The 13484-nt window shown below is 36.2% G+C and overlaps 2 protein-coding genes across 2 annotated transcripts; one reads left to right on the top strand and one right to left on the bottom strand.

Moving 5' to 3' along the window:
* The first annotated feature begins 615 nt into the window (after window positions 1-615).
* On the top strand, window positions 616-4013 carry LOC126380562 (AFG3-like protein 2). Its single transcript, XM_050030059.1, has 2 exons — window positions 616-2271; window positions 2782-4013. The coding sequence occupies exons 1-2, from the start codon at window positions 822-824 to the stop codon at window positions 3654-3656; spliced, it is 2325 nt and encodes a 774-aa protein (XP_049886016.1). The 5' UTR covers window positions 616-821; the 3' UTR covers window positions 3657-4013.
* A 1746-nt stretch (window positions 4014-5759) lies between these two features.
* Window positions 5760-10329, bottom strand: LOC126380552 (transcription initiation factor TFIID subunit 3-like). Its single transcript, XM_050030036.1, has 2 exons — window positions 10130-10329; window positions 5760-9982 (listed from the first exon to the last, which is right to left on the bottom strand). Exon 2 carries the CDS (start codon window positions 9960-9962, stop codon window positions 6483-6485), a length of 3480 nt encoding a protein of 1159 aa, XP_049885993.1. The 5' UTR covers window positions 9963-9982; window positions 10130-10329; the 3' UTR covers window positions 5760-6482.
* Window positions 10330-13484: the final 3155 nt, after the last annotated feature.

The raw sequence follows: 13484 nt of genomic DNA on the forward strand, positions 1-13484 counted from the left end.
CTATCTTTCGAATTATTATCTTATTTGAAATTTTCAAAAACTGAAACAATCCTCAAAGTGATATTACTATTACGCATGTTATGAATGCTTTTCATTATGAGGTAGGCATTAGGACGTTATCACACTACTCCAATTCTTATCCGATCGAGTCCGTCAAATGAAGAAACCGAACTTTCCGAAATGGCCGTAGAACTATTGAAAATCTGTTAAAGAAAACTTATCCTATCCATGGAAGATATAAATATTAAGCGTTGATCGTAAGGCCTTTCTTTGCTACACTAACGTTATACATCAGTGCCGATATTTATAGTATCAAAATGCAGTCTAGCCTAAGTTATGCATTTAAAAATAAAAAATGTTTGTGGTTCTTAGGCTAAAGTACACGACGAGATTTTTTGTCATATATCTAAAATAATAAATATAATAATATAGAATAATATTTATTTTCAAACATTCTCGTCCATTAATCATATTTATTAGTAAAAAAAATATTTATCACGAAAGTCACGGTCTAACAAAATGGGAGTTGGTTGTTTGGTTCACTGACAGCTAAATTGTACTATGCTTTATTTTGCACGATGAAGGTTAAAGTAACCTACAAAAAAGGATAAGACATATATACGTAACTAACCCACTTATCTTGTTTTATCATTGTATCAGAATTTGCAATCAATCCCATAAAGCAAGTCATCTCTTCACTCACTTTGACGAGATTTTCATAACCATGTTTGTGTGACGTTTTTTTTTGTGATTTAATTTCCCGACGAATTGTGAAACATTTAAAATAATTATTTTATAAATTAACGATTCTTCGGTACATCATGTGGAAAGGTCTAAGACTCACCCAATCGCAGCTATCAAAGCTACATTTCAGCGGTTACAAACTTCAGCCAGTCGGTGTACCACCCCTTGACTCTGTATTGAATCAGTGGTACGAATTCTGCAAGAAACCGCCCAAGGGGTTCGAAAAATATTTTGAACCACCAACAAGTAAGAAACAACCTAAGACACCAGAGAAAAAGGATGACAGCCCCGCGCCTTCCAGAAGCTCGCCCTCTAAACCTGGCTCAACTCAAGATAAGTGGAATATGAATATGTTTTCTTCCACACCTGGGGGCGGTAGAGGTGGTGGTAGAGGTTCTTATGATGGTCAAGACCGAGAAAGATGGATGATGTTAGGAGCTATTGGTGTTGTAACATTACTTGGGTCAATTGCTTACTTTGAACTCAGATACAGAGAAATAAGCTGGAGAGACTTTGTGAACTTGTACCTCAACAAAGGCAGTGTTGAAAAATTAGAAGTTATTAACAAAAAATGGGTGCGAGTAAAACTACAATCTGGAGCCGCATTAGATGGCAAAGTTATTTGGTTTGCGATTGGTAGTGTAGATTCTTTTGAACGGAACTTAGAAAATGCGCAAATTGAGATGAGTGTTGACCCACCCAATTTTGTTCCTGTTATTTATAAAACTGAAGTGGAGACGGCAAGTTTAACAGGCATGCTTCCAACTCTCCTTATAATTGGGTTTTTAATCTACATGATGAGAAGATCAGCAGATATGATGGGGAGAGGCCGTAAGGGAGGTGGATTTTTTGGTGGTGTCATGGAATCTACTGCAAAGCTTATAAACCCCACAGATATTGGTGTCAAGTTCAGAGATGTAGCAGGCTGTGAAGAAGCAAAAATTGAAATTATGGAATTCGTCAACTTCTTGAAGAACCCACAGCAATATATTGATTTAGGAGCTAAAATTCCTAAAGGAGCTCTACTCACAGGACCTCCTGGTACTGGCAAAACTCTTTTGGCTAAGGCAACTGCTGGTGAAGCCAATGTTCCTTTCATCACAGTATCGGGATCTGAGTTCTTAGAGATGTTTGTGGGTGTAGGCCCATCAAGGGTTCGAGACATGTTTTCTATGGCCCGCAAGCATGCTCCATGTATTCTATTTATTGATGAAATAGATGCTGTGGGTAGAAAAAGAGGAGGACGCAGCTTTGGTGGACATTCTGAACAAGAAAACACCCTTAACCAACTTTTGGTTGAAATGGATGGTTTTAATACAACAACAAATGTAGTTGTTTTAGCAGCTACTAATAGAGTGGATATTTTAGACAAAGCTCTTCTTAGGCCAGGTAGATTTGACAGGCAAATCTTTGTTCCTGCACCTGACATAAAGGGAAGAGCATCCATTTTCAAAGTACATTTGGCTCCACTAAAGTCAACTCTAAACAAGGAAAATTTGGCCCGTAAAATGGCTGCATTAACTCCAGGTAATAAAAAGACACTATTTCTCTATTCATATATTTTTTCGCTAGTAAATAACTATTTCTATAAACCTTTAAATTGAATGTATGCTCATTAATTTTAGTTTGCATTGTACACCAATAACTGTGCGTTATAAGAGTATAAAATTTTATTTATTATATGTTTTTAGTCTTTTCAAGAAATGATACATCACCATTAATATAAAAAAAAATAAAAAACAAAATAAAATAAATTATACCTTATTTCGGACAAATTTACATCCATATCTACTAACCTAAAATACAAGAAAAAATACTTAAAAGCTAGAAAATACTTAATATAGATCGTACTACATAGTACTATAGTGTAAAAGATATCTCTTTTGGGGAAAGCTGTGTATGATGATAACTAGTGCAATGTGAATAATCCAATAATATAATGTAGTACCTGTTTAACTAACTACCAGAAGATAAAAGTACCTAGCACTTATCTAAACTTTTTAATTAATATATTATTTTGTTGGTTTAATATTTCAGGGTTTACTGGTGCAGATATTGCAAATGTGTGCAATGAGGCTGCCCTCATTGCGGCTAGAGAATCTGCTAATGACATTACAATGAAGAATTTTGAACAAGCAATTGAGAGAGTTGTTGCTGGGATGGAGAAAAAGTCCAATGTTCTCCAACCTGATGAAAGGAAAATTGTTGCGTACCATGAAGCAGGGCATGCTGTGGCTGGCTGGTTCTTACAACATGCTGATCCTCTACTGAAAGTTTCCATCATACCTCGAGGCAAAGGTCTTGGTTATGCTCAGTACTTACCTAAGGAGCAATATCTATACAGTAAAGAGCAATTGTTTGACCGTATGTGTATGACCCTTGGTGGCAGAGTAAGCGAAGAACTATTCTTTGGTCGAATCACCACAGGGGCTCAAGATGATTTAAAAAAGATTACACAAAGTGCATATGCTCAAATAGTGCACTACGGCATGAATGCTAAAGTAGGCAATGTGTCTTTTGATGTACCACAACCAGGAGAAATGGTTATTGATAAACCTTACTCAGAAAAAACTGCTGAGCTGATTGATTCTGAAGTGAGAGATTTAATAAATTCGGCACATAAACATACCACAGAATTATTGACAAAACATAAGGAAAATATATCCAAAGTTGCTGAAAGATTGTTGAAACAAGAAATTTTGAGTAGGGATGACATGATTGAATTACTGGGACCTAGACCATTCCCGGAAAAGAGCACTTATGAAGAATTTGTAGAAGGCACAGGTTCTTTAGAGGAAGACACAACATTACCCGAAGGCTTAAAGGATTGGAACAAAGAGAAAAAGAGTGACAAAGAGCCAGACAGTTTACCAACTGCCACAGGTGCATCGCCTGCAAATAGTAAAAACTAAGCCATTTTATTTTAGTATATTAGTAAATTGTTGTTCTTTTTTAGTCCCTTTACTTTAATTACCTTTTAAGACTTAAAGGGTTTTATATATCATCTGCTATCGATGTAACTAGAATTTTTGGTTGGTATTTGAATCTATTTAACTGGAAGATATATAATATATAATATACTTACAGTACTTCAGATTGGTAAGAAAATGGATAATCATCTTAGAAGTACATAACTGTTGAACAATCAATTAATCGTTTATATAAGGCTGTTTGCATTTCTATCCCTGTATAAGTGCTAATAATAATAGATAGTTGCTTCAAGTTTCCTTATTACCCTGGTTTTGTACATTAAATAAATTCTAGTAATATTCTAGTGTTTTGATTATTTCGACTTTAACATCTTCAGCATCAATCACATTATTACAAAACAACTAGCTATTTGTCTTGGCAGGCTCTTGCGAATTCAATTTAACATGAACGAATAAAGCATGCTCAGTGAAATCATAAAATCAATCAATATATCGGTTTAAAGCATTGTAAGATGCATTTTTGTCATTTGTATGTGGTAGCTATGCAATGCGAATAATAGGTATTAATTATGGTATGACATACCTACCTACCTAAATTAATAGTTTCGTAAACTTTGATTCAGTACTGAAACAAGTGATTTAAACTGGGTTATAGCATAAATAATCGTTACACCGCATAAACAAAATATAAATATGTGCTTTATATGATAAGCATAGGTATATAGAGACAGTTCAAAAACATAAAATTTGTTATATAGGTACCTACCTACTTATTTTTGTATATACATAGGTGTATAGGTATCTATATAAAACTATAAATTTTTAGTTCAGTGACCTCCTATCTTTGCATTGATAAGTATGGTTTCAATTTACACCTTTATCGTTTCATCCCAACCTTGCTATTGCGGCATAACGTAGTAAATTAATAAATTTATAAAGATATTTGGAGCCATAATTCGTTTACGTTGTTGACATAAATTTAGTTTTTAACGTTCCTTCATTAGTTATCGTCGAAACCGAGCATCGAAAACAGCAATATACCTACCTATACCTATTTATTATTTTAAGTGCCTTTAATAATGTTCAACTGTTTGATTTCTAAAATATAAAGTCTACAATCCAGCATTTAACATAACTACATAATTAAATAAATTGTAAGACATGGCTTGTTAATTAGACTTGTAGGTTAGGTTAGATTAGATTTGCTGTGGAAATCGTAAATATTATCATACCTACTTTAATTACTTACCTGTTTTTCATTATTAATAAATTGATTGATTGTATAATGATGTTTTTATTTAAATACCACACCTTTAATTCTCTTAATAAAATAAATAACAGCGAAATGCCTACCAAAAGTAACACATTTGCCTATAAAAAACATAATATATAGTATTTACTTAGATAAAAAAAAATGATAGGCTGCGATATCTACTAGCGGTAAATAATACTTTATTAGTTTTTATTTTATTCACAAAGTATGTAGTAGATACTAGTATCTAGTAAGTACTGACTGGAGCCTGGCATAATATTCAGTGGGTAATCATTAGCACAGATAGATAGATACCTAGATCTATTAAGTGAACGTACCTATATAGTAGGTTTAATAATCGAATTGTACAAATTTAATATCATGATTAATTGTTTTATTGTCACGCCCGTGTCCCTATTAGGCGGGGCAGAACCAGAAGTCATCAATAAGACGACCCCAACTCACTTCTGTTCATTCGAAGATACGTAGGATTTACCGTACGGTGACAGGTTGCCAGCCCCTCACCCGAATAGGTGTCTAGATAGAAAGGTATCTACCTAATTCATCCTTTTTTAAAGGAATTTCGGTTGCAGTCCTAACATGGATATGATAAATCATAATATATAGGTAATTACTAATTACCTATTGTCTAATGACGATTTATTTCTTATATAATTTTAGATTTATTATTTATATAAGAACTAGGAAGCTCTATCTACTGGTCTTACTTCAAGCATGTTACATAGGTATGTAGGAGGAACAAGGATAAGAGGAACAGCTGTTGAATGTAACATTTTATTAAATGAGGAAGGAGATTAAATAACTTACTACAATTATTTACGAGTACCAATATTATATTTAATTGGCCACTGGCTGAAATCAAAACTTTACATATGCCGCCCGACTCCATGTAAACGAATGTAGGTAGGGTAGGCACTCTCACGTTACATGATTTTCCATTGGGTATTTTTAAGACGGGTCACAGACCACTTCTATGAAAAAATATGTCCCATGACTGTGCCAACCCTGTACATAATGAAGAAACAACTTCAACAAAAAAACAGGGTTATAATAAAATTATAATATGAAAATATTCAAATCATTGTCAGCTTATACGCTGCTCATATATTAGCCGAAAATACAGCTATCTTTCAGTTTATTTAAATATTCACTACACTTTTATACATCATCGATTTCTAAAGTTCAATTTTTGTACAATATAAAAAAAACTTATATTATTCTCTATGTTTATATGCGAGTGTCGCAAATTCTTGATCTAACCGAGTGAAAGAGAAAGTAAGACAAGTTGTAACAAAATACTAAAAAGTATGGTAATTATTACAGTTAGTAACTACGTTATGTTCAACATTTTATGTCAATATTCATAATTATCATCTATACTTAACTTCTAGCCTATGATATAACATTATAAATGATGAAAACATTTTCTTCATGATATCATTCAACAATTAATCCTTTAACAAGTCTCATCCCATTTACTCGTATCATATCTTATCATAAAATTACAACTAATCTCAGTAACAACGAAAGGTCCATTAATTACAGTCTCTGACTTTTTCCCCTTTAGGTTTCCTGCCCCGCTTCTTTCCAGAAGTTGTTACTCCCGCCAGCACCATAGCAGTGCGCTTAGCGAGACACGACTTGCAGAACCAGTCCTCCGTCGCGCCTGGCTCTTCCGTTATACCGACGCATACCCAGTGGTACCATCCATCGCAACCGTCGCAACCGATCATTGGCGAGCCATTATCGGGTCTGCCACAAGCCGGGCATACCCAAATTTTATTTCCTTGTTCATCCACATAATAAGGAGTCGGAAGGGGCCCAATCGGCTTATCTGTAGTTGGAATAGGCTGTGAAGCAGCTGGTTCATCAGACATTGAAGCCATATCATCTTCAAAGTGTCCTTTTTTTGATAAGGGCTTAATTAGTATCCTCTTGTACTTGGAATGGCTAGAAGGAGGGCGATTTTTTCGCGGCGGAGAACTTCCTGAGGGAGGTGAGGATGACTGAGCCTCAGTTTCTGTAATATGATTTTGTTTCGAATGTTTTGGCTTTGGTGGCCTAGTCACGAGAGCGGATATTTGCGCAAGTTCAGGTGAGCGACTGTGTTCACGAGACAATGGTTCATCTTTCATAGGTGAGCTTTCTTCTTCCTCCTTCTTAACTACAGGTTTTATATTCAACTTAAATACATCAGGCGAGCTAGGAGGCATTGGAGGCATAGGTGAATTCGAGTTTGATGAGCCCAGCTTTAATGTCAGTTTGGGGACCAAACCATCACCAGACTTAATTTTTTTCTTTTTTTCTTTTTTCTCTTTCATCTCGAGTTTCTCTTCCTTAACACGTTTCTTTTCAGACTTATCCTTGTTTTTGTCCTTCTTTACTTTCTTCTTTTTAACTTTGATACCATCTTTATCTTTTTTATCTTTTTTGTGTGACTTATCTTTTTTCTTTTCTGAATGTTCATGTACTTTCTCTTGTGGTACTTGTGCCGGTGCAGGCATATCAATAGGTTCTGAGGGCAGTATAGGTTTCAGCTGAGGTTCGACAGGTTCGGGAGTGGGGGATCGTATTGGTACAGGTGGCTCTCTTGGTTGTTCCTGTCTAACAGGTTCCAATTTAGGAGGATTTAATTCAATTGTAATATCAGGCTGCACAGGAGGCATTTTGAATATACTGGACTTATGGTCCTTATGAGATTTGGACTTATGTTTTTGTAGAATATTTGGAATGGTTGGAGATTTGTGCTTGTCATGTCTATCTTTATCTCGCGACTGTAAAGGAGACTTGTGGTGGAAAGAGACCTCTCTTTCTTCATCATTATCGACGGGAATTACTTCTAGACTGGGTCGACGCAACATGGGCGGTATTTTCACTGATGAAGATCGTGATGAATGGGTATAATTACTCATTTGCATAAGAGGATTGGGAATACCAGCTCCTAGGTTCCCAGGCAAAAAACTGGACCCAGGAATTAATCCAGGACCACCTGCAGCCAATGAAAATGGATTTGAAAGTAAACTAGAAGATGGTAGACCTCTTAATGCTGGATTATTAGCTAAACCTGCAAGGAATTCACTGCCAGGTATAAGACCAGGATTTGGTATTAATCCAGGGCCAGGCATTAAGTTCCTGCCTGAAGGCATTGCAGGGAAAAATGGGAATCCAGGTGGCATTTGGGGCACCTTAGATTCATTCTTTGGCCTACTTGATTTTGATGGTTTTGGACTTGGTTTTTCAGCTTGTGCCATTTCATAAGCAAGTTGCTGTTGTTGTTTTTTGAGCAATTTTGCCTCCAATTTTGCAGCTTTATCTTTTTTATCTTTATGTTTCTTTTCTTTTTTAATTTTTGGACTGACACTAGCTACATCTTTGGAATATGGTAATTGCAATGATTTATTAACTGATATACTTGGATGGTCTACAATCCCTGGTTTAGCTTGTAGGTGGGAATAGGTATCCATGGAGTCGTCATCAATGCTGATAACCTCATGAGCTCTCAAATCCATTTCCTTGGACAAATCTACAGCACTAGTATCATTATTATTAACAACTGTCTCTTCTGGTTTTATTCTAACATTTTCATTTGTTTTAGTTTCACTCGACATATCTGGTGTCGAGTTCTGTTCCTTTGAGATCATAGAATCAGACTGTACCTTTTCTGAGACAACCTCTGGAGAACTTTTCTCTTCTTTTGATTTGTTCGATATCCGTTTGAATATATTTATCTTTGATCTGTCAGGCTGAGAAGCCAATTTTTCTTCTTCATCAGTTATTTCTTTTTTAATTTCTGTTTCTGGTATCAGAGAACTTGGTGAATATTTAGTCACTGGCGAAGGATTAGAAACCAATGGAGATTTTGAGATTGGTATTTTCCTTGGTACAGGAATAGCTTCTTCACCAGGAACCAAGTTTTTTGCAACTTGCAGTGGTGGATCAAGAGGTTCCTGTTTAATGACTGGTCTAGCAGGTTCTGTTACTGTAGGAGCTGGTGGAGGGGGCATTGCTGTCTTTGAAGGTGTTGGGGACACCTTTGGTAACAATGGGTTAGCTGTCTGATCCTTAGATTTTGCCAGATATCCAGGAGGATGTTTGCTAGATTTGCTACTATCTTTAGATTTACTACTTTCGCCTTTGTGGCTCTTATCTTTCCTTTTACTTTTCATAATCTTGCCATTCAATAACTTATTCTTTTTAGATTTCTTATCACTTTTCTCTAAAACTGGTGCTTTAGCAGGATTAGAATGATGTGAATTGGTTTTATGTTTTTCAGAATGTTTTTCTGTTATCATAGTAGGAGGTCGAGCTTCTGGCAATTTGCCTTCTCGAGCAGGTGACAGAAAACCAGACATAGTCATCATGACACTGCTGATTTCTCTCGTCCTTTCTTCTTCATCTAATCGTAACCTCTGCCTTTTGCTGTTTGGTAGTGAAACAGGATCAGTTGGTCGTTTGAACAAATCTTTCGGTTTCTCGGGGCTGTCAGTTACAGATATTTCTGGACTTGTTGACGTCGATGCTGATGTAGATGTTGCATTATTAGCATCAACATTATCAATGCCATTCTGATGAATTTCAACTGTACCTGCAACTGCAGGTGTATCCCTTTCTTTTTCAGGATACATTGGAGGCAGATGTTCATGCACATGCATGGGCCTTGTAACAACCTCATGGCTGCCAGGTTTCAAGAAGTTAAGATTTGATTCTTTTGGTTTTGGGAAATTTTCAATATGGACTGGCGATGGCACAGGCGGAACACTGCGCGTATATTCCACTAGTTCAGGTAACTGAACATGTAAATCACGAAACACTAATCCTAAGTCATGTAGATTTGGCTCAGTCCTGTTAAATTGTTCGGCATATCTGTTAGCTTGTGTCCCAAGTGTCCGGATGTACTTCTCCAGTATATGCACCAGAATGTCCAATGGTGTAGAGTTAATTCCATTCCATCCTATGGTTTGGCATATTTGCGCAACATTCCTTCGCAGTATCTCACGGGCGTACTGCTCTGACATTATGACACCAACAAAGTTATCTGGAACAGACGAAAATTGAGTGAATAACTTGGAGCAATATGTGCTATAATCTTACACTGCAACATTATTAAACTATAAAACGCAGAATAACTAGAATTTGAGGAGTACCATTAGATGTAAAAACAGCAAATCTCATGATTTTATACCTGCAAGTGTCTGGTAGTACAGAGACGTCGGTGCGAACAGGCGTAATCTTCAAGTTTAATACACACATGTATGCGTTATTACAATCTTGAAAACTCACAGATAATTTATCAAAACATGTAAATCTATTACAATGCAATTTGGCCAAGTATTTACGTAAAAACTGCTCAGCACACTAAAAACACAGTAACCCGTGCGCCATGATTGCATTCTGGGATGTCAATGCTTGGTGTTGCCAGCTTATTACGTCTTTGATTATCGAAATGGCGGCGGTCGGGTAATGGTCGCGTTCAATTTATGAACTTTTTGTATTGATTTCTATTTTATATGACGAAATTGGTGCATTCGTACATTAAATAGAAATAAATAAAATCTAATCATGACTTGAATATTCAGAAAAGACGAGTATAAAAAAGCATTGTGGTGTGCCTAAACTGCGTACCAAACATTCATTTTTTAGAACTATTACTTAGCGCGAAAAAAAATTGCCATAATTAAAAAGTTTTATAAGAGTTATTGCATATTATCCGAAAGAATATCGTTATCGGCTTTCTTCTGATATCAATCAATGATCGGAATAAGTAGACCTCAAACATAATTATTTATTATATTAGTGTGGATACGCCCGGCGGGATTGCGGGATTGCGGGATTTCGGATATTTTCTATCTACACTGGTATTATAAAAGAAAATAATTATTTAAAAAGTAATCTATTTTAAATGTTTATCATTTCTAAAGTGAAAAGTAGGGAAGAACTAAAAAACATTGGTCCTTTAAATATTTTTTTATTATTGTAAAACGTGTAAGCATTCAGTTACGAATAAAAGTGTTTATACAATGTAGACAACAAGTTTAAATAATCATTTATTAATTAACAACATAATAGCATCATGCCTGTAACCCCGAAGGGGTAGGCAGAAGTATAAAGTACCCACTCCTCGCCAGCTATGTTTGAGTCGCAAATAGGGGGCGAGCCTATTGCCATTTATCGGGCACCAATTATGAGCACATGATAATCATAATAAAATTTAACATTGTTGATTAATATTTAATCAACCTTTTTCAACCTTTGCATTAAATAAAAACAGTAATTATCGTAATTTATTTCAATTCGACAGAAAACGAACGAACGAACGATTGAAGGAAATAACCTTTTTTAATTGTGAAAAATCACAAAATCAATCGTCACCGTTCTCACTATCAATTTCTTCAACATTTGAAATTGCATTTTCGTTTTCTGTGGAATTGAAATAAATTACCATAATCTTTCCCATATTTGCCAACTTTATTCTATTTCTTTTAACATTTAATATCCATTTATATGTCGAAAACGTCCGTTCAACTTCTACTTTTGAAATGCTTCGACTATGGATGTATCGCGTTTTTGTAAATTTGTCAACGCTATTTGTATTATTTTAAAATTTTCGTCATGAAATTTAAATTATTTCGAATATTGTCTTTATTAATAATATTTTTCGCATTTTTTATTGAGACTGCTTCTGAACTTCTCAAACATGTCAAAATATGTTTAATTTCGTCGAAATATTCCACATCATAAGAGGCCGCTGCAAGCCAAGTGCCCCACCGCGCTATTATTGGTTGAGGTGGTAACGGTAAATTGGGATACATGTCTTTTAACAGTTTTACTCTACTGGGAGACTTTCTAAAATATATACAGGGTGTTAGTGACATCGTAACGAAAAAAAAATGGAACGTCTATTTGATTGTACTGAAAACGATGGCGGGTGTTTTTCTTGTCGCAAATGTGTATTTAAGATTTTGAGATTTTACTGCGCCGCAATGTAAATTGAACAACGCGAAACAGTCGCTAGACCTATCTACTTACGCGAGGCTACGTTGCGCGTGCGTGATACGATGTTGATACCTAGGTAGGAGTTTTCGTTCTCTTTTATTTAGATGCTTTGTGGTTCAACATTTAAAAATTGTTGAGTTTGTTGAAGTAGACGACCTACTGCCACGATTTTTCACGCATTGTACCTACCTACCAGTTATTAAAATATACCTCATCATCATCAGCCGTACGATGCCCACTGCTGGGCATAGGCCTCCCCCAAGGATCTCCACGACGATCGGTCCTGCGCAGCCCGCATCCAACGGCTTCCCGCGACCTTCACCAGATCGTCGGTCCACCTTGTAGCGGGCCTACCCACTGAGCGTCGACCGACACGTGGTCGCCATTCTAGAACCTTTCCGCCCCAGCGGCCATCGGTTCTCCTCGCTATGTGTCCTGCCCACTGCCACTTCAGCTTGGCAATTCTCCGAGCTATGTCGATGACTTTAGTTCTCCTGCGGATCTCCTCATTTCTGATTCGATCGAGCAGGGAAATACCGAGCATAGCTCTCTCCATTGCCCGCTGAGCGACACCAAGCCTCCTCACGAGACCCATAGTAAGCGGCCACGTCTCTAAAATGTACCTCTTAAAAACACTATTAAAAACACTACTCTTACCTTACCTTAATTGTTATTCCATCGAATGAAGTACCTAGGTACCCTAGAACACGTCACGTCACGTAGGTATGTAACGTCGCGTCTCCTCCGCGGTAGTTGGTATCACACGTAAAATGAAAGATTCTGAGACTGTTAAATTCACTTTTATTAAACCTGAAACACAACGTTACAGACTTAGTTTTCACAACCTTCCAGCTCAAGTGTTCGGAACTAACTGACTGCCCAACTGACCGGTCTTCACCCTTCTCTACCTTTTCCACCACTCTCAAAATTGTTGCCAGTTCAAAACTAATAAAAACTACTATTTTTTGTTATGGGTAAACTAGAGTGTCCAATCAAATAAATTAAAAATAAACGAAATCATGACACACGCACTCACAAACACAACACCATGCTCTTTAATAAGACATCAACATTCTTCCATACTCTTGCACAGTAAATTAAATAAGGGCTCGAGATCAAACCTTGTTGCCTTTTATATTTTTAATATTCTTAAGTACTATTTTGAAACAATAGAGACAAATCAAGAGAACTTAAATATGATTCAAGTATAAAACCAATATTAACGAAGTAACATTGATAGACTAAAACTATAGTCGTCAAGATAACCAAATAAGTAACTCGAACTCACAACGTGTGCGCTCAATGAACCGAAGAACAGGAGTGAACAAACACCGCCATGACACCTCATCATCCCTTTTGCAAAAAAGAGACAGAAATATTGGATTTATTGCCTCTTTCTCCCATTTACACTTTATGTTAGTACTCTTATCAGTTGTTGCCTTAGTTAAGCAAAAACAATAATAAGTACAGAAGTTTCTTTTATTGTTTAGCCCATGCCGCCGTCACTTGAAAGGCGAATGCCGCCAACAAAAAAAAAAGTAGAG

Source organism: Pectinophora gossypiella, chromosome Z, assembly GCF_024362695.1.
Source record: "Pectinophora gossypiella chromosome Z, ilPecGoss1.1, whole genome shotgun sequence".
In the NCBI taxonomy this organism is placed as follows: Eukaryota; Metazoa; Arthropoda; class Insecta; order Lepidoptera; family Gelechiidae; genus Pectinophora; species Pectinophora gossypiella.

Bases quoted from the DNA above. Each gene is read 5' to 3' on its own strand.
- LOC126380562 (XM_050030059.1), top strand. From the start codon at position 822: ATGTGGAAAGGTCTAAGACTCACCCAATCGCAGCTATCAAAGCTACAT. The intron at 2,272-2,781 runs GTAATAAAAAGA...TTAATATTTCAG, and splicing joins AATGGCTGCATTAACTCCAG to GGTTTACTGGTGCAGATATT.
- LOC126380552 (XM_050030036.1), bottom strand. From the start codon at position 9,962: ATGTCAGAGCAGTACGCCCGTGAGATACTGCGAAGGAATGTTGCGCAA.